Genomic DNA, 20,658 nt, shown 5'->3' with positions numbered 1-20,658 from the left:
TCACTGTCATCGTTTAATTCACTCATCTTGGAATGCAATCAATAATTTTGCTACTACTCATATTAAAGAAAAAGATCGGAATTTTATTTCAAAATAAAAAACAGGAAGTAGAGTAATAAAAATCTATTGACCTTCCTCAAAAATTAATTAGAAATCCATTTCGCTATTAAACGTTGACCTCCGACTTGATCCAATCGACGTAAGACACAAAATTCACTTTCAATTCACTGATCTTCGAATGTAATCAATGATTTTACTGATGCATCATATTAAGGGAAACAATCCAAACTTTATTGCAAAATATTTTCGTCGCTTGATCCCAAATTATTCACTGTCATCGTTTAATTCACTCATCTTGGAATGTAATCAATAATTTTGCTACTACTCATATTAAAGAAAAAGGTCGGAATTTTATTTCAAAATAAAAAACAGGAAGTAGAGTAATAAAAATCTATTGACCCTACTTCCCCAAAAATTAATTAGAAATCCATTTCGCTATTAAACGTTGACCGTCGACTTGATCCAATCGACATAAGAGGAGACGCGAGTGTAGACAGAAGGGGTTCCAGCGACTCCGCATGGGTAGACCCCCCAGGAGACGATTCCAACTTGTTCGGGTTTGCCATCAGCGTCGAACTGAACGAGTGGACCGCCCGAGTCCCCGGAGCAGGCGGAAATGTTTCCGCCGACTGGTCCAGTGCAGACTTGCGTGTCGAAGAGCTCGACCTTGCCGGCGGCCTCCTTGAAGGACTTCAGGCAGGCGTCGTAGTCGACGATGGGGACCTGAACGGTCTGTAGTTCCGCGGGGAGCTTGGGAATTATTCCGGTGGAGACGGAACCCCAGCCCGTGAGGACGGTCTCGCCGGTGTGCTGCTTCGCCTGCGCGGGGAGGGCGACCGGCTGGACGTGACTGTTGTAGGTCAGGGGGGTCTTCAGACGGAGGAGACCAATGTCGTGTTGGGCAATACCTCTGGGGGAATATTTAAAGAATGAAATTGAAATTTCAAATAAAAAAAAATTCACATTTTTAACAACACGAAATTTACATGATATTTATCTCCATTTTGATACTGAAAAATCAGGTAACTTCACCTGCTCATATGAATCTTTAATATTTATTACTCATTTAAATGTTTATGTGCGGAATATGAGATCTATCAACCACTTTTTTGGAAAGTAATCGGACGATAACGGCCACATACCCTCGTTCCCATTAATTCTCATAATTTTCTCAAACTCCAAGTAGTAGAGACCTACCAACCAATCGGAATTTAACGGGCAAAGACAGAAACACCATTAATGCCGATTCATTTTTTATCACCCAGTCGGAAATAATCGAACTGTTTTACCAGGGTTCTGTAATTGGCTTCATTTTATAACGATAGTAATGAAATAAAATCAAATGAGAAGAACTTCTTTCGCAAATTTTACTCTTCTCTTTACCAAAATGTTATTATTTCTCTGAGATAATTTTAAAAAATAATCTGTCATGTCTATTTCCCTACAGAATCTCGTAATTATCTCACGAATTAATGTACTCGGCGGAAAAATTCCCATAAAAAGTGCGCACTAATGTTTTCTCGTGGCGCCACTCGTTAAGGGGATAATTCACGCGATTAATTTTTAGGCTGGAGAAATGTTAATTAACTAGAATGGGAGAACGAGACGTCTCAACTCAACTTTGGGATGACACACTAAAAATAAAATTAAAAAAGTATGAGGAATGAAGTAATGAGCACTTCCCCCCTTAAATAAATTAATCGTATTAGTCAATAATTTAGTGCATTATTAAACAAATCGTCATCACAAATTTCATTCTATAATTGACCTTCCACTGTAGCGACAGTAATGAAATAAAATGAAATGAGAAGAACTTTTTCTGAAAATTTGATTCTTCTTTTTACCAAAATGTTATTATTTCTCTTAAACTCGGAGATAATTTAAAAAAATAATCTGTCATGTCTATTTCCCTACAGAATCTCGTAATTATCTCACGAATTAATGTACTCGGCGGAAAAATTCCCATAAAAAATGCGCACTAATGTTTTCTCGTGGCGCCACTCGTTAAGGGGATAATTCACGAACTAGTCAGACAAGATGTTTTCTCACCCTGGGTAGTTGGGATGGGCCATTCTGAGGGTGACGACGCGGTTCTCCTGTCCAGGCTCATCCTTGTTGATAATGTGCTTCCCAGCGCTGACCTGCAACCGTCCAATCTTGGGGATTTCGGTGATGCAGTGGCCAGCGGTCAGGATCCATCTGGGGTGGATGATGGAGCCCCCACAGATGTGACGGTATTTAATTAAAGGTGGCAGTCCCCATTGGACAGATACCTGGTATGGGTACTTGTAGGGGACAGCAGTCTCTCCGTTGGTGATGCGCGGGTCGAGGGCGAACCCTTGAATAAATTAAAATTGAATAAATTAAACTAATCCTCAGTCAATCAATTATTTTTCTCATTATCTGCAGTATTTTTCGACAATCGAAGGCCCGAATGCTTTGCTCATAAAAATTTCGGCTCTAATTTTCCAGGAGAAATTATAAAAATGTAAAACAAAAAATGCATATGAAATAACAAAAAATAAATTCCAAAAAAAAATTTCAATGAATTCCAATTCATTGAAATTCATTGGTGAATTTAGAACTACCAAAATCATCAATTATTATTATTATTATTATTATTATTATTATTATTATTATTATTATTATTATTATTATTATTATTATTATTATTATTATTATTATTATTAGGATTAGGATTCATTTGTGATTTTTGTTTTTTTTTGTGATTTTTTTTTTTGAAATTCCAATGAATTTTTTTCCTAAAAAATGACTGGTTTGGGTAAAAGTTCAAAGGATTGTTTCTTGAACTTTCCCAGTGAATGAAAAAATTTGAATTATTATTAAACAAAAATCTCAATTGTCTGAAATTTTTCATTTTCATTCGAATGTGACAACATAAAAAATCTACATGTACCTATAAATTAAATTCGAAAATGTTGAAGAACTCACCTTGTGCAACGAAGAAAGCAGCGATCAAACACTGGTACAGCATTTCGAAGGCGTGTGACTCGCTTCCGTGCTCTATGATCATTATGTACCACCATCATATCAGTCGCACATGATAAGACAGTGGGCCTTTCCGAAATGCAATCAATGCGATCAGATCAGCCACCTCTATCATTATTTTGATGCAGAAGATAGTAAAGCATTGCATTAATGAACTTTGAAATTGTATTCAGATGTAAAGCCAGACAATAACAACGGGAGAAAAGACATAAAATAACGTCATAAAATCTAACAATTAAAGTTTATTGATTATGTACAGTCTCAAGTCTCAAGCAATTCAAATGATTGCCTCGAATTGATTAATCAATCCAGAATAAATACCAGTGATTACAATCATTTTCCTCAAAACTGCGTTAAAAATTTCATAGCAAAACTATTCCTGTTGGATTTTTATTGGAGTTTTAATTTTTTTTTTAGCCGATTGTATTGGAAAATTGCGGAACTTACTTGCATATTTTTTCCGTTAGAAATGTTCAGTGGAAAAAGTTGCGTAAAAAGATGAAATTCCATCTATTTTTTATATAAAATAATTTCTATTAGTCACCTCTACGGTTTTTTTATTCAGAAGATAGTGATACCTTGCATTAATGAACTTTGATATTCCATTCAGTTTCAAGCCCAGATAATAACAACGGGAGAAAGGACACAAAAACGTCATAAAATCTAACAATTAAAGTTTATTGATTATGTACAGTCTCAAGCTTTAAACAATTCAAATGATTTCCTTGAATTGATTCACCAATCCAGAATAAATACCAGTGATTACAATCACTTACACCAAAAATGCCTTAAAGCACCAAAAAGCGAGAAAAATTTCATAGAAAAACTATTTCTGTTGAATTTCTATTGAACTTTTTATCGTTTTTTCACCGACAGCATCTGATTTTTTATACAACTTATTCTATTGAAATATTTTCTATACAAATTCCCAGACTTAAAATGTATAAGAAGTTTTCCCTTTCATTTTTCTCTACAAAATAACGTGAAAAATTCATCAGGAGGAATTCTTATTATTGTTTTCTATTTTAAAAAGAATGTGTAGTGAAGGATAATTTTCATCAGAAATTCACCAGAAATCCGACAGAATTTTCTATCGAATTTCCAACATTTTTCTCCGAAATTTTTTCGCGCGCGTTATAATCCAAACATAAGACTCTTCACGAATCGAGCACTTCTTGGAGATGAGGTATGTCCAGGTGGGATATCCACGGTTCAATCAATTGACCTAAAGTTATTAACGAATGGATAGCGATCTCAGGTGTCATTGGAGACCATGCGAGCGATGGCTCTGACCCCAGCCCAGGTCTCTCGAGCCGTGGGGATTATCTGAGTGGCTGGCAGCAGAAACCCATAAGTTCCTCGATCCCTGAGCTCCAGGGTGTATGAGTATTTGATACCCGCAACTCCTTTCGCCCAATCGTCCGATGCGCCTGATAACGAGCAAAATAAACAAGAGGCTTAATGAATTTTGCAATCGTCTCGATTCCGAGTATTTAAATCAATGCATTTCACTGATAATGGTATCTGGAGATTTCCGTTGGGCTTATTAAATGCTCAGATTTGTGTTCATTGATTTAACGTACGCGAAGCGGTAGAAGAAAGCGATTGTGATCTTTTTTTTGATGGCATTCAATTCCGAGAGGTCAACTGAATGTTCTATCGATTTCCTTCTCATTTCAGTTTTTTATTCATTTTTCATCGATGAAATAAAATATCCGTGAGTGGTAATAGGAAAATATGAAACTCGCACGGTGTAATGGTGTCAATTTATCAAGGGGAATTACCTGTCGTGGGGTAAAGCAAATCTGCTGACGATCCGACTTTGTACGCAGTGCCGTGTACCTTGGCAATAGCTTTCGCAGCTTTTCGTGCTATTTTGGCGAGGTCAGCGTAATCCGTGGGTTTCGTGTGAGTGTGGCCCCAGGGCACCAGCCACATCTGATTGTATGAGTGGAGAGTCAAGTAGAGTCTGGAAATTATTTCGGTGAATGAGGATGGAGGATATTAGTATTGTCTTTCAGAGGGAATTTTTGGCTTTTGTTTGCTAAAAAATTATCGAATTCCATTGGATTTTCCGTAAAATTTGGAATTTCAGTTTTTTTTTTCAAGTGTGCGAGCATTGTGAGGGTCACGAGGGTCTAAAGCTTTCGTTTTAAAATTTAATATCTCTAAGAATTGTATTCTAAGTCGAAGGGGAAATACCTCCATTGAATTGTTTGTTAAGGGTTTGACATAATTTATGATATATCTTTGAATTTTTAGTTAATTGAAAATTCATCGGAATGTGTCACTAAATATTCATATTTTGGTGGAAAATTTAAATAAGTTGGGGACTTCCTATCTACTTTCTGCTCAAAATTTTTGAATTCCATTGAATTTTCCGTGAAATTAAAAATTTCACCTTTTCCTTCCAAGAAATTCAAATTTTTTTCTAACTACGAGAATTGCGCGGGTCAGAGGTTCTAAATCCCTCAAAAGTGATCTTAGAATCTCACATTTCTCGAAAAAAAAATCCAATGTGTCTAAGAGCTTTATTTCTAATCCAAGGAAAAATATTGAAGTCAATCAGAAATGTTAACTCCCTCGAAAAACCCAAGACCGAAAGTGTTTAGGACCATTTCCAATGGTCCTAAACTCCAAATTCTAATTCTCTTTGAATTTATTTAATGGTTAAAGGTGGTCAGGCGATGTTGTGTGGCGAATTTGCATATTTCTATACCTGCGAAACCCGGATTCGAATCCCGGCTGGGCGGTACGGGATGTTTTCTCTCTAAATTCCAATTCATTAGCGAAGTGGTAAAGCGGTTCAAGTCAGCTTATCCCCCAGTTGAGTTTTTGAGGAATATTTCCGAATCTAAGGGAGATAGCGAAATTTTTGTAAATACATTTATTGCGGCTCTCAATCGGCTCTATAAAAAAGGTTATAACAACAATTTGGCTATCTCGCTTAGATTCCGAGATATTCATTGAAAACTGATCAACAGTCAAAATTGACTTATATCGTTTTACCACTTCGCTACTGAATTCTCTTTGAATTCAAAGGGAAATGTTGATAATCACTTCATAAGTGCGAGTGCCCGGCGCATACCTGCGAAACCCGGATTCGAATCCCGGCTGGGCGGTACGGGATTTTTTCTCTCTAAATTCCAATTCATTAGCGAAGTGGTAAAGCGGTTTAAGTCAACTTATCCCCTAGTTGAGTTTTTGAGGAATATTTCCGAATCTAAGGAAGATAGCGAAATTTTTGTGATTTCATTTGTTGTAGTACTCAATTGGCTCTACAAAAAAGGCTATAACAACAATTTCGCTATCTCGCTTAGATTCCGAGATATTCATTGAAAACTGATCAACAGTCAAAATTGACTTATATCGTTTTACCACTTCGCTACTGAATTCTCTTTGAATTCAAAGGGAAATGTTGACAATCACTTCATAAGTGCGAGTGCCCGGCGTAGACCTGCAAAACCCGGATTCGAATCCCGGCGGGGCGGTACGGGATTTTTTCTCTCTAAATTCCAATTCATTAGCGAAGTGGTAAAGCGGTTCAAGTCAACTTATCCCCCAGTTGAGTTTTTGAGGAATATTTCCGAATCTAAAGGAGATAGCGAAATTTTCGTAACCACATTTGTTGCGGCTTTCAATCGGCTCTACGAAAAAGGTTATAACAACAATTTCGCTATCTCGCTTAGATTCCGAGATATTCATTGAAAACTGATCAACAGTCAAAAGTGACTTATATCGTTTTACCACTTCGCTACTGAATTCTCTTTGAATTCAAAGGGAAACGTTGACAATCACTTCATAAGGGCTTGACATACTTAATGTTATGACGATTAGCCATGATGTAATCGGCCATGGCTTTGGTCTCCGGCTCGGAGAAGGCCCGAGGGCCCTCGTAGGTCTCGTGGCAAGGATCACTGCTAGCACCCCCTCGCCTGTAATTCCTATCCTCGCCCCAGTGATAGTCGAAGTTGCGATTGGGATCGACGCCCTCGCACTTGCCCCACAGCCACTGCGTGTAGTGCGTCACAAAGTGGAATAGACTCGCTGGTGTGTACCGACTATCAATCAATCCCATAAATTCCATCGATAATGATCGATTAATTTAATCCAAATGCATTCACATTGATAACAGTATTGACTAATGTGCGTCCAGTGATAAGGGGATTTAATTACCTCGTCTCGTTATCGTCCGCATGACTGCTCCGGGTTTTCCTCCACAATCTGTCCCCAGTGTGGCTGTACTCGTAGCCATCTGGATTGGCTAGTGGAAGAATCAGCCAGTCCGTTGTGTCGAGAAGTTTCGCATACGTCGAGTTCTTCTCCACCAACTGGCTCAGGATGTAGGTCGCCACTGCCGGGCCTATCCACTCTCTGGCGTGCATTCCTGATCAACATGAAGACTGTTTTCAGCCTGTCTGGGTGATGTGCACGAATGAAAAAATTTCATGGAAAACCGCCGGAATTCGAGAGAAAATTCTATTGGATTTCTTGAACTGTAAAAATTACGCTGTTTTTCTACGCGTTTTTTTTTCAATATTAATGTTAAATGAAAAATATTCTACAGAAATTTCGTGGCTCACATTTTATATTTTTTTATTTTGTTAATAAAAAGAGAAGGAAAATGGAATTAAAAACAGTTTGAAAATTCATGTTGAGGAATTCCTACAGAAAAAGTTGTATGGAAAGATGGAATTCTACTGATTTTTTCCATAAAATAGTTTCTATTGGATATTTTCTATTGTTAAAGAACGCGCAGGAAAGCTGTGGAACTCTTCAATAGCGTCCGCCAAAAACTAATGAAATTTTCAGTAGAAGTTCAACAGAAACGCAATCGAATTTTGTATCGTATTCGTTAGGTTTTGTTCTATGAAATTTTGTCGTACGTGGAAAATCGCAGTTTAAATCGAGAAATGGAGCCCTCAAACTTCTGTTTTAAAAATTTGTTTAACAGAAAGAAAAAAATAGAGTTGAAAACACTTAAAAAATTCATGTCGCGGAATTCCTATAGAAAATGTCTTTAGAAAATATGTATAGAAAGATGAAATTCTACTGATTTTTCCCATAAACTAATCTATAAAATAGTTTCTTTGAAATAGTATTCATTGCACATTTTCTATTAAATTATTAATTATTAAATCTATAATTATTTTCCTAATAATTGAATCTATTAATTTTTTTAATAATTAAATTTAGTAATTATTTTTCTAAAAACTTATAGAACTTCAACAGAAATACAATAGAATTTGCTATCGAACTCGTTAGGTTGTTCTACGAAATTTTATCGTGCGTGTCTGATCAAAGTTCAAACGGAGAAACGGAGTCTTCGAAATTGTCGAGTCAGACGTGACTGGACGCAACCACTTGTTCATGCGCGATGAGGCGTTATGGGCAATTTCAAGGATTTTTATTATTCTGGGAATGGACTCGTTACCTGCGTCGATCCAAACGGCTGGCTTAGCAGCACCCGATTTACCTCGTCCTGTCGAGACCTTTACCACTTTCAGGGGCTGACCCTCGAAACTGTGGCCAATTGTCTCGAGTTCCACGAGCGTTGGGTAGGTGAATGCGAGGTATTCCAGGTATTTCATTATTTCTGGTTCGAGGGGAATTGAAGAATTAGATTAACCCATTCCGGACAATAATTTCAGGATAAAACAAATTTGTTATGCTGTTGCAAATTTTTAGCCGAAATACTTTTGGAAATTTACAAAGAAACATGACAAATAAATTAAAAAAAACATACATATAATACAATTACTACAATTATTTTAATACATTTTAGTTTCAGTGAAATTTCAAGGAATTTTGTCATTGAAAATTCACTATTTGATAAGAAAACCAATGGAGACTGTAATTTTTAATTATTCAATTCAATTATTCCATGAAAATTAATAGAAAACAGAAAAATTTGGGTAAATATATTCTTCAATTTCTAGTTGGAGGGGAATTCGAGACTTAATTGAACTCATTTTGGAAAATAATTTCATTATAAAAAAAATAGTTTGGCTGTTAAACATTTTTAAATGGAATGCACTTGGAAATTTTTATTGTAATTCAATTACACTGAAATTTCAAGGAATTTCTTCATTAAAAATTCATTCTTCGATGAGAAAACCAATGGAAACTGTCGATTTCTATTCAATTATTCCATGAAAATCAATAGACATCGGAAAAATTCAGGTAAATATAATCTTGAATTTTTAATTAAGACCTCGTTAACTTCTCTGTAAAAAAATTGTCGCTTCCCCTCAGTTCCGAGAACATTCATTAAAAATTGTCTCCAACAAAAAAACAACAAATTGTTTCAATTCATTAAAATTTGTCTTGTATAATTTACAGTCTCAAATCTTTAATTCAGTAGCGAAGTGGTAAAACGGTTTAAGTCGACTCATCTCCCAGTTGAGTTTTTGAGGAATATTTCCGAATCTAAGGGAGATAGCGAAATTTTCGTAATAATATTTGTTGTAGGCCTCAATCGGCTCTACAAAAATGTTTTTAACAAAAAATTTGCTATCTCTCTTAAATTCCAAGATATTCATTGAAGACTGGAATTCCACCAGTTGTTTTCAATTTCCCTCAAGAAGGAATAGATCTTCGGTTTTAATTCGCCTTACCGCCGAATCGATGGTATCGTTTCCAAGTCATGGAGTGTCCCTGCACCGTGACAAGGTCGTCCCTCTGCTCCTTCGACATCTTAGGATTCTGGTAGGCGATGGTCTTCTGCAGATCGGGAATGAGAACCTTGAAGTCAATCTTCTTGTCCCTCAGGTAGTCCCGCACGTCGTCGAGGATATCGGGGGACACGACGATGTCCGTTGACTTGTTCTCGGCCGGCTGTGTCCAGAACTTGATCTCCTCAACTTCAGAATCCCTCATCTCACGCAACTCGTCGACCTGTCGTTGAGTGATCGGGTGAATCCGCAGTAATTGGTGACCCTTGTAACTGACTCTGCTCGTCGCAGCTTTTCCGGTCTTCGGCTCTGCTCCTATGACGTTGTTCACGAGGGAACTGAAACCGTCGGAGACTACGTCGATGACTGTCTCGAAGAGGTTCGAGAGGGAGAATCCCCGGGGGTGAGGGCAGTTGGAGAACCAGGGAAGCTGTCTCCTCCGGAACGGGGACTTGTCGATTCGTCTCGGGCTGTATCCATTGAGCGGGATTGATTCGGTATCGCGGGATCTGAGGATAAATTATGCGAATTCAGTAGCGAAGCGGTAAACCGGATTAAACCGATTTTGACTATTGGTCAGTGTTTGACGAATATCTCGGAATCTAAAAGAGATAGAAAATTTTTTATCATAACCTTTCTTGTAGAGCCAATTAAAGGTTACAAAAAAGGTCGTAAGACAAATTTTGTTATCTCTCTTAGATTCCGAAATATTCGTCAAAAACTGGCCAAAAGTCGAAATCGAGTTAACCCGGTTTATCGCTTCGCTGCTGAATTATACAATCTCTTTCCTCTTTCGAAGAAGAATCAATCAAAGTGGTGGTGGTGGATTGGTAAACTAGGATGAGTACATTTTTTTCGGAAATGCGTTTTTTGGTTAAATCGCTTCCCAACAATTTGTGAAAGCGATTTGACAAAAAAAATGTTTTCTAAAAAAATGCACGGGTTTACCTATTCACGACAGACTTTTCGCATGATTTTTAGAGATCCAATAATTTTATATTCCGAAATTTAAATTGAAAGACATTCCCAATGGATAAATTTTTGTTTTTCATTGTTAAACATTTTTTGGAGTTGTTGAAATTTTTTTAATTTCAGGAATTCCTGGGAATGACATTTCTGGAAATTTTTTATTATATTATGATTCCACTGAAAGTTAATGAATTTTCGTAATTAAAAATTTTGAATTTCATGAAAAAAATCAAGCGAAATTGTAAATTTCAGTTCAATTATTCCATGAATTAATATAAATCCGAGAACTATATTGTTGAATTTTCAATTCTTTGAGAATCCCGCGTAATTTGGTACATTTGGAATATTCATGTTTTGACTGAAGATTGAAATAAGTTGGAGAATTTTAGTTTTCCTGGTGCTGAAAAATTTGAAGTTTCGTTGAATTCTGCCCGAATTATTCACATTTGAGACGCCTGAAGAATATTTTTCAATTCTTTCAATTTTTGCTGCACACAAAAATACGTTTTGTTAGATTTTTCAGTTTCGACGAAATTAGTTTGAGAGCCTATCCACAATTCTAACTTATTCATGCAAAAATTCTTGATTCTCCGTGTGACAGATGAGAAATTTTTGGCTGAAATCTCCCTCCATTTCGCGGAAATTACTATCAAGTCAATAGTTGCTGTCAAATTTCAAGGGCTTTTGTCTTAAAGAATTCATAATTCGATGAACCATCCCCAGAAATTATCCATTTCAGTTCAATTATGCCATAAAAATTAACACAAATCCGGAAAATATATTCCAGAATTTTCAATTCATTGAGAATTCCACTTAATTTCGTACTGAATAATCATGTTTTGCCTGAAGATTCAAACAAGTTCTAGAATTTTAATTTTCCTGCCGCCCAAAAAACTGGAATTCCATTGAATTCCCACTGAAAATTAAAATTCCACGATTTTCCATACAAAGTGTACGCGAGAGCGTTCTTCACACATTGAGTAGCCAGAGAAACGATGTCAATAGAAAAGTGGAACGACTCGGTCGATAGCCTCTCGATCAATCCCGATCAATTACTCCAGATTAACAGACAATCAAGCCATCCCTAATTACTAATTACCCATCGATTGTCGATGAATCCTTGTTATCCTCGATTCCCACCGAATTCACTCCCGATAGCGGACTAGAACTGCTTGGAATTCCACACGCGACTATCGAAATTAAAACAACTAAGGTAACACTGATCGATCCAGCGGATCGATCCCGCGATTTTCTGGTGATGGCCATTGACCTTGACTCCAAGGGAACTTGGATGCGAGCGTGTCGGTAGCCCCGCGGTTACTGAAGTCTGACCTTCACAGGTGTAATCCCCTTCCCCTGCGTCATAAGCACCCGCTCCTTTTGATCTCAGCGATGGCAACAATTTACATTCAGCCACGTGGAGGCAGCGGATTTTCACTGTCATGGGCCATAGACGACAAGTTCTTTCGTGCACGTCTTTCTCTTGGTACGAACAATGTCATTTCTCTCGGAGAAATGAGTTGTCACAGTCGGGTTCGCTGCAATTATCAACTTCCTGGCGTTTCGGGACTTGAATGAGAAACAGTTTAAACCAGTTCGGTCTAACGGGAGTTCGATTATGGGGGAAATGGGACAATGTCAATATCGGTTTTCATTATAGTTCGGGATGGCCTGGGGTGGACCGATTGCGGGCGCTCGCTTTAGCCATTTGATGGATTGGGGCGAGCGTATGAGGAGGTCTGAGGGGCTGTGGTTATTCAGTTAGAATTTGGAATGCCACTGAATTTTCTGGGTGTTTTTCACATTTGAGAGATTTAAAAAAATGTATTTTCAATATTTTTTAATTGGCGTTCCATGCGGCCATTTTTTTACATTTTTGAGTTGTTGGGGAAATTGGGGTTGAGGGAATACCTTTAGTCTTGAACTATTCACACCGAAATTCTTGATTTTCTATGTGACAGTTGAGAATGTTTTGGGTTGATACACGGAGAGAATTGTTTGGTGAATTTCAATAACTATTTGGTGATATTTAACAACTAATTAATTAAAATTTAGAAAAGATTTTTCAATTTGATTTGACAACCATTTTAAAAAATTATCGATCAATGCTCGTCAATTTTTTTGATCGATCAAATTTCACAACAAATTGTAGATTATTGCGAAACCAACTTCTAGGCGAGACGTTGATCGATTATCAACATAGAAATTATTGCGGGATTGTTGCCAAATGTATAAATGCCCTCACCATCTACTTATGAACCTCTAATTTATTGAATTGAATGAAAGAGTTGTTAAAATTCAACAAATAATTTTGTTGTTGTTATTGATTGGTTGAAATTCAACAAATAATTTTCTCCGTGTATTCCACTACATTTCGGGGAAATATTTATCAAATTTAACGATTGCCCTCAATTTTTAAGAAATTTCGTTGGCAAACTGGGGTTTAATTGTGGGGGGAAATGAGACAAAATAATATCGGTTTCCATTATACTTCGGGATGGTCTGGGGTGGGTGGACTCCGGCTCTCGCTTTATTCACTTGTATAAGGGCGATTGTGTGAGTCGGGCTGAGTGGCAATGGGTATCCACTCACCCGAGGGGACTCAGTAGGTCAGTGCAGTTGCCGTTAGACTTACCTCTTCAATAACATCCTTGGTGCGAGGAAAAAATGAATTGCATATACTAAACCGAGTCTTTTCTCAACGAATTGGAATGCCCAGTGATTTTCTTTTTGTTCAATTATAATAAATTCGCTTCAGAATATCCTGCTAATTTTAAATTCTACAGAACATAAACGAATAATGGAGATTGTTTAAATTTTTCAAAACCTAGTTTTTTTGCATAAAATTTATTTTCGGAAAAATTAAATAAAAAAAACGAACAATTTTTTTAAGTTAAAAAAAAATATTCATGAAGAAAATTGATTGTTTGTCAGTTGTTTGCGGAAAATTGTAGTTTTTTATTGCGATTCTTGGATAATTTCATGTAATTTCTCAAATTTATTCTCGGAATGAACAACAAATCTCAACTTCAAATATTTTTTGTTAATTCAAGAATAATTTTTCTATAGACACTTGCAACTATGTCATCATGTCCTCAAAATGAGCATTATTTTTCTCTATAAATAGTCATGTAGAGCTAAATGAAAAGCCAACAAGTACTTTTGTTATTACCATGAATATACTTTATTATTACATACACTATACTCAACATTTTAACAGTACAATCATACAATATTACTTATTAAACATACATAAACCGTGTTCAATGATGGATAATTAATCAGAACGAGTAATAATAATGACTGATTTCAATTAATCTGTGTACATAATTCATGTTAGTCGGTATTCAATTGGTAAAAATAACATTAAAAATTCATATATTAATTAAATAGAGGGGTTTTTTGGAATGAGGGAGGGGAGAGCGTGAAACTTTAGAATTCCATAGTTACATCTAATAAAACAACAGTAGAGATTACTTTTTCCTCATTAAGACACGATTCGTTAGGCCCTAGGGACAGATTCATAACCCTCGGAAGTAGATGGAATTTTGACTAGCACTTGTGTGACACATAACAAAGGACCGCACACTCATCTCTCATTCGATTCGATGATTCTGTTTACAACACGTTGAATCTAATGTGAATTGATTCACTTGAATTCTTTTGTTTTTTTTCTCTTTTTTTTAGTCACGTGGACTGAGTTCCATCGCTACGAATCACGATATTCGTACGATTAATTAATCATAATTCACGAATACTCGATTAATAATTGACTGACTTCGATAGGCCCGTGTAATTGAATTTAATAAATAATTAGTGGCAAGAACCGAATAACACCCCACGAAGAAAAAAATCAATGAAATACTTCGTAACATTTCTCGCGGAATTTCCGCTACATTTCTCGGGAATTTCAAGGAATTTCATCATTTAAGTTTTGAAATTTTGTGGGAAAATGTGTGGAAGCTGCAATTTTAAGTTCAATTATTCCATGAAAATTAAAAGAAATCCGGAAAATCGAAGTAAATACCAGAGTTTAAATAACCTCTTGAATTTTTAATGAAATGGAAATTTCAAATAATTTTGTACTAAATATTCCTTTCTTTATTAAAAATTTAACTAAGAAGAAGAATTCTCGTCTTCCCACTGTTAAAAAATTTCGAATTTCACCGAATTTTCAATGAAATTACAAATTTCATGATTTTATTCCCTCTCAATCGAACTCAACGTCACTTTCCTGTCCAAAAAAAATCCCTTAAATGAAATAAAAATAAATAATGACGTTTTGAAGAGGAAAATTTATTCCCTGCCTTCCAGAAATCCAATTTTCCCCAAAACTGCCCAGATTGTACCGTAATTTTTCGTGTGATTTTTTTCTCCCTGCAGCGATACTGAATTTAAAACTCTCGTGACCCAACCCATCAAATGATACATTGGAAATCCATTGATCATCATCACTTATCAAGGTTATCATCGCTTCTTTCCGCCCACATTCTGTTAATCAACACCTTTTCATTATTAATGGTTTCTTCTATCTCTATTCTCTTAACTCTCATAAACTCTCTTTTCGTTTCTAAGGCCTTAGTTGTTATTTACAGTTATTAACAATTGTTTTTCGTACATCTATTTAGTGTAGAATACGACGAAGTATCTCTCGCGAATGTGACACACGTTATAATGTTCGTTATCTCCATATACGATTGGTTTTTAACAATCATGCAACATGCATTAATTTATTCTTTGAAAAACTAGGGCTAGAACGGTCGGAGCTAGTCGGTAGCTCAGTTTGATTTTGAACTCGCAGTAACGTTTCGAACTAATTCGATATAGTTAGGGTTAACAGGTGCAGTTGATTTTGTTTTTCAGAGGTTTCTTTTTTCTTTATCAATTGATGATCAATTACTTTCTTTTTCGTCTCTAATGACTGCTCTTACGCTGATGATGGTGAATCAATTGGAAGCATCAGTCGGGTTAAACGATGTTGGCTTTGATCACTGAACTCCCCATCATTACTTTGTTGACAAAGTTGACGATTGCTGTTGCTGGCTGGCCTGGCTCCAGTTCAGCGAACACGTGACACTGATTGTCGGTCTTGTGGGCTGGTTTTCTCGCCACGAAACCAAAACAACGACTGAAATTATTGAGAATATAAATTGCTGATAATATAGTTTTATTCAGTGTTTCAATATTTAGTTGGTAAATTTGAAATAATCTCGATGAGGAGAGATTGTAGGAAAAATGTCATGAGTCACTGTTTTTTTGTTGGGAATTCTTTGATTTACAAAAGATGTTTTTGACATTTTCTTCTAACATGAATCATTTTTACAAAAATTGAAATTTTTGAAATATCTCATTAAACTTCCAGAAAGTGGGCTAAAATTTTTTTTCAGCTTTTTTAAATATCGTCTGGAGGTTTTAAATGGAGAATTCATTCATCTTCAACTTAACAATTTTTTAATTTTGAATAATAAAATTATTTCAAAATTCTAGTATACCCAGAGTCAAATAGAAATGTCAATTACAAATAAAAATTGACTCAACAAATTAGTGATTAATTAATTGCATTCTGAAGAAACGAAATGGATTAACGTACTGTGCACTGAGTGCTTTGCCCGTGTCCTCACTGATGAACTCCCAGGTACGTTCGTCAGCATCGAGGCCACAGTAGCTGATGTTATTCGTGGGATAATGTCGACGGAAGAAGAGCTTTCGAGCGTTGTCGGTCAGTGTAATCCCTTGAGTGGAGACTTTGAAGTGGACGATTGTCGCTGATGGCAGGGGTTTCTGGTCAAACAAAGTTGTTACTGCTTTTCTGACGGCTTGGGGACCCGTCAGGGATTCAGTATCAATTGTGAAGAGATAAAGAACGTTGCAAGCTGAAACAAAAATGTTAAATCCGAGTGAAATACCTCAAATTACACAAATAAAAATCCAAATGTTTCATAATTTTTCCTATTCTGTCTGTCTATCGTAATTAAATGGAAAAATAAATAAATGAATAAAAAACAAAAAAAAACAAAATTTAGACATTTAAACAGATTAGGTATTTTAGTAAAATTATAATATAAGAAAAATAAATAATGCGTTCCGTCATAAGTAATATTTTGAACTCTTCATTTTGTCAATTTCATTATATACTTTATGTTTATTTAATTTGCTATTGGGTCTGTATGAAATAAAAATGGAATGAAATGAAAAATTGAATGCAATTTTTTTTATTTTACCTGCACCCTGGGCTAAAAGCTGTTGCGTACTGCTCGTCCCAGGTGAATCGAGTGCTCTAGCAGCTGCATCAGCCTCGGGTAATAGCAATTGACAGGGCAGAGCCATTGCCATGAGACTGTGCTGATAAACGAGTGCTGATAGAGAACTGAAGACTGGTTCGTTGGCACATCCTTTCAGTCTCACTCCTCTCGATGTTGGCTCGATCAAAAAGTGTCTCACGAGCTCACTCGATGGGTCCTTTGGACTGCTAGGGGCACCTGGAGGTGGAGTCGCCACTTTCAGGGCTAGGCCGAATGCCCCTGGGAAGGAGTTCGAGTCGCGGACGACGAAGGTTCCTGGGGCTGCATCCTTCAGCATTGCTATTGCTGGAAAAATATATTCGAATTTATATTTCAACTCTTATGATTCATGAGTAAATTGAATAATTTATTCGCAAAATTCAATTGAAAGTTGAGTTTATGTTTAAAGAATTCATGTTGTTTATTTTATTTTATTTTATTTGTTTTATTCATCTTATTTACTTTATTTATTTTATTCTATTTGATGCATAAATTAAAGTACTAAATATGAGTTCATAAATAAAAAGTAGCTTTTTCACTAATAAATAGTATTAATTAATTTTTTTTATAGACAAAAATAATCCATAAGACGTACTGAAGCTAATTTACATTGCGATTGCTATAAAAGTATATTCAAATTAATATTTCCATCGACTCATGAATATTCTAATTTAATTTGTTTGAAAAATCCAATATAAAACATGAAATCATGTTAAAATAATTTATGAATTAAAAGTTGTTTCTTTACTAATAGAAAGTTTTGAAGAATTTTATATTGCAAAAAAAATTATTTTGTAGATGAGAATGATTTATAATATGTATTGAAGTTAATTTACCTTGCTCCCTAGTGATATTAGGCTTATACCATATTTTACTGGTATCACGAACAAATTTGACATTGACATCAGCCACTTCCTGTGGCTCCGTATTCGAATGAATGCTCGATCTTCTCGAGCCGTACTGCTGAATATGTGGGGAGGAGTGGCCTCCACTGTTAATCGATGTGTAGGAAGTGGCACTCTAGAACAATTCAAAAACTTCAATGAACTTTGTTTCTCCTCTTTGCGTAAAATTTTAAATGCGAATCAATTTATAACGATTGACAGCAAAATAATGACGACGTAAGAATATGTTGTTCATAAATTATTCATGAGAGACTCAATTTATCTGATCAATCTTCATTAATGTTGATGAAATAAACATTAATAAAGGGTTTTGAAATATCGTCGAGCATTCTTAATGATCGCAATTACCTTTGGACTTTGGGCGAATTCGACGTGATTCGGTGTTCCAGGGCTTCGAGTGATCGTATGAGTTATTATTTCGTTCGTCGGCGAGACGGGCCGGTCCTTGCTGGAATTTCCACACGAAATTTTAAGGATTTATCGCATAATTCAGGGACAACATCGAGTGCTGGTGCTATGTGTAATCCGTGCATAAGTGCTGTACATTTTTCATTATTCCAACAGTCAGTTTGTGGATTAGTTGACGAGTCCAACGAGTTTTATACACATATATTGCGGATGTGGTGGATCATTTTGACGTTTTGTTAATTCTTTATTCATCTTCGGAACGAATGGTTCCACAGGGGAATGTTTCAGGTAGAGGAATTCCAAACAATAAAAGAACCATTCGTTGTCGAGACAACTGCGTGTATGAAAAAATTGCGTAGAAAAATCGCTATCAGAATTCAAGAAATTGAGAATTTAAATTTTCTCAGGAACTCCATTTGATTTTTTTACTGATTTCGTTTGAAGAAATTGGAAAAGAATGAGTCATGAAGAAGAATAAAAATCAGTTAACTTTTTCTCAAATAAGAATTCCAATTATATTCAAATCAAGTTACATCAGAAATTCACTAGGTTTTTCTGTCAATATTTTTCACACGTCTGACTATTCACGAAATTAGTAATTTGACAATGAATGAAAACTATTCATCAGACATCTTGCAATGTTATATTTACAGACGATGGTATTAACTTCTCGAGATTATTCGTACGAGACGTAGAATTTAAATTGCATTATTATCACAGTAACAGGTGCGATGACAAATATACATGCGTCACGAGACTGACACAGTTACACACTCTTTTCAACTAAAAAACTCTTGCAACACTTGCTTGAACATTGTTTTACCTATAGTCGAACGACGCCGATTGATTAGTGAGTGGCCATCGTTTGTTATGAGATTGTTTAAGCGAACCGCTTGCCGGAAAACTCAAACGTCTAAACATTTAAAAATAAATCATTGTATTTCCATGGGCGGATTATTTTAAACTCTCGTTAAACCGGTGACCATTTCAGTTGTGAAGGGACAGGGCGAGACAACTTTATTGTTGGTTTTACGAATTGAATTAATTTAATATCATAGTCATTATTATATAATTAAGCAATTATTATTTCTATTAAATAGAATTCACTTGAACTTGATTTTTATTTTTATATGTATTCAAATGCGAATAATAAATCAATTAAATGAATTCATTATTAATTATTTTTCTTGATTGAAATGAAAATTTTATTAGTTAGAAATAAAATGACTGTTGAGATGATGAAGAAAACGAATTTTCTGACATCTAATAATTATTTCACACAATTAAATTTTTTTTATTGAAATAAACATGAGAAGAGAAAAATTTAAAAAGTACACGATATTTTCCCAAGTTTGATGTCTTCTGAAATAAGTTGACTCACCCTGAACTTCCACTCGCCAATTAGCTTGATTAATCATCGAATAATTATTGAAAAAACACTTACCGCTGTGTTGTCGGACTCTTGGGAGGGAGTCCCGTCTCCCTGACATCTCGTCTCTCCTCGATATAAACAGCTCGATCCCCAGTGTAATCCCGATTATTAATGATGTTGTTATTCCCATTCTCAAAATTATGTACATTGTTATTATGCACTGAGTAGTTCGTTGACTCGTTGAAGTTGTTCGTTGATACGTAGGTGCGATCAGCGGCGAATGTCACTGTTGGCGATGAATTGTTGACGTAGGGGGTGCGTGGATGAACCGGAAATGCTGGGGTCTGGGGCCTGGAGGCATTGCCTACCCCAGCACTGGCGGGACTGACGCTCCTGTCTGTCCACGACGTCGGGGAGTCGTGTTGGGACTATGGAGGAAACAACGACAGCATTTCATTCGATTTTCACTGTCTCAAGGGGTCAATTCGGTAGTGAAATGGTGGACGAGAAGAGTCTTTTTTTTCAGTTTTATAAGCGATTTTTAATCAAGTTTTTTTTAACTTACGATGGTTTTCATTTTCATGGGTGATAATAATAGAATAAATAATGACGTGTTGGAAGAAATTGAGCAATACTATTTTAATTAATAATTAATTTTAATTTCAAGTTTTTTAAAACATTTACTTTTTATAAATGAATTATGGAAAGGATTTAAATTTCCGGAAGATTATTTTTTGGTATGAAGTCGCTTTATCGTTAAATTCTGGATATGAACAAGTTTTTGACGGTAATAAAAATTGTTTTATGGTGGGAAAATAATTGATTATAGAATATTCGTTAAAAATTTCGTAATGTTCAAAAAGTTCACAATTTTTCAATTATTTTATAAATTTTTATTAAGAAGTTAACTCTCTAATTTTTTTAAAGATTTTTTAAATGTTGATTAATTAATGATTAATTTTAATATTTTTTAAATTTTA

At 35.5% G+C, this 20,658-nt stretch overlaps 3 protein-coding genes across 13 annotated transcripts in view; all 3 read right to left on the bottom strand.

The window, feature by feature from the left end:
- Positions 1-498: 498 nt before the first annotated feature.
- Positions 499-3,055, bottom strand: LOC107036253 (trypsin-1-like). The gene is made up of 3 exons (XM_015254061.1): positions 3,013-3,055; positions 2,110-2,398; positions 499-970 (listed from the first exon to the last, which is right to left on the bottom strand). The coding sequence occupies exons 1-3, from the start codon at positions 3,053-3,055 to the stop codon at positions 499-501; spliced, it is 804 nt and encodes a 267-aa protein (XP_015109547.1).
- Positions 3,056-3,816: 761 nt separating this feature from the next.
- LOC107036252 (carboxypeptidase B) lies at positions 3,817-11,978 on the bottom strand. The gene is made up of 7 exons (XM_015254060.1): positions 11,812-11,978; positions 9,687-10,252; positions 8,504-8,665; positions 7,246-7,456; positions 6,888-7,130; positions 4,854-5,038; positions 3,817-4,499 (listed from the first exon to the last, which is right to left on the bottom strand). The coding sequence occupies exons 1-7, from the start codon at positions 11,976-11,978 to the stop codon at positions 4,324-4,326; spliced, it is 1,710 nt and encodes a 569-aa protein (XP_015109546.1). The 3' UTR covers positions 3,817-4,323.
- Positions 11,979-14,998: 3,020 nt separating this feature from the next.
- The window catches only part of LOC107036315 (tensin), a 119,193-nt gene continuing 113,533 nt past the window's right edge, over positions 14,999-20,658 (bottom strand). For 10 of the 11 annotated variants that reach the window (XM_015254203.1, XM_015254216.1, XM_015254204.1 and 7 more), the window contains 7 exons: positions 19,751-20,106; positions 19,130-19,219; positions 18,247-18,346; positions 17,830-18,013; positions 16,934-17,299; positions 16,303-16,585; positions 14,999-15,840 (listed from right to left, as the gene is read on the bottom strand). In XM_015254203.1, the coding sequence (XP_015109689.1) occupies positions 15,681-15,840; positions 16,303-16,585; positions 16,934-17,299; positions 17,830-18,013; positions 18,247-18,346; positions 19,130-19,219; positions 19,751-20,106 (1,539 nt within the window). In that variant the 3' untranslated portion in view covers positions 14,999-15,680. The remainder of the gene's footprint in view (positions 15,841-16,302; positions 16,586-16,933; positions 17,300-17,829; positions 18,014-18,246; positions 18,347-19,129; positions 19,220-19,750; positions 20,107-20,658) is intronic. The other variant, XM_015254205.1, reaches the window with a different exon arrangement.

This window comes from Diachasma alloeum, unplaced genomic scaffold (assembly GCF_001412515.2).
Source record: "Diachasma alloeum isolate Michigan unplaced genomic scaffold, Dall2.0 Dall_scaffold_00208, whole genome shotgun sequence".
Lineage (NCBI taxonomy): Eukaryota > Metazoa > Arthropoda > Insecta > Hymenoptera > Braconidae > Diachasma > Diachasma alloeum.
This window is presented reverse-complemented; position numbering and strand designations above follow the sequence as displayed.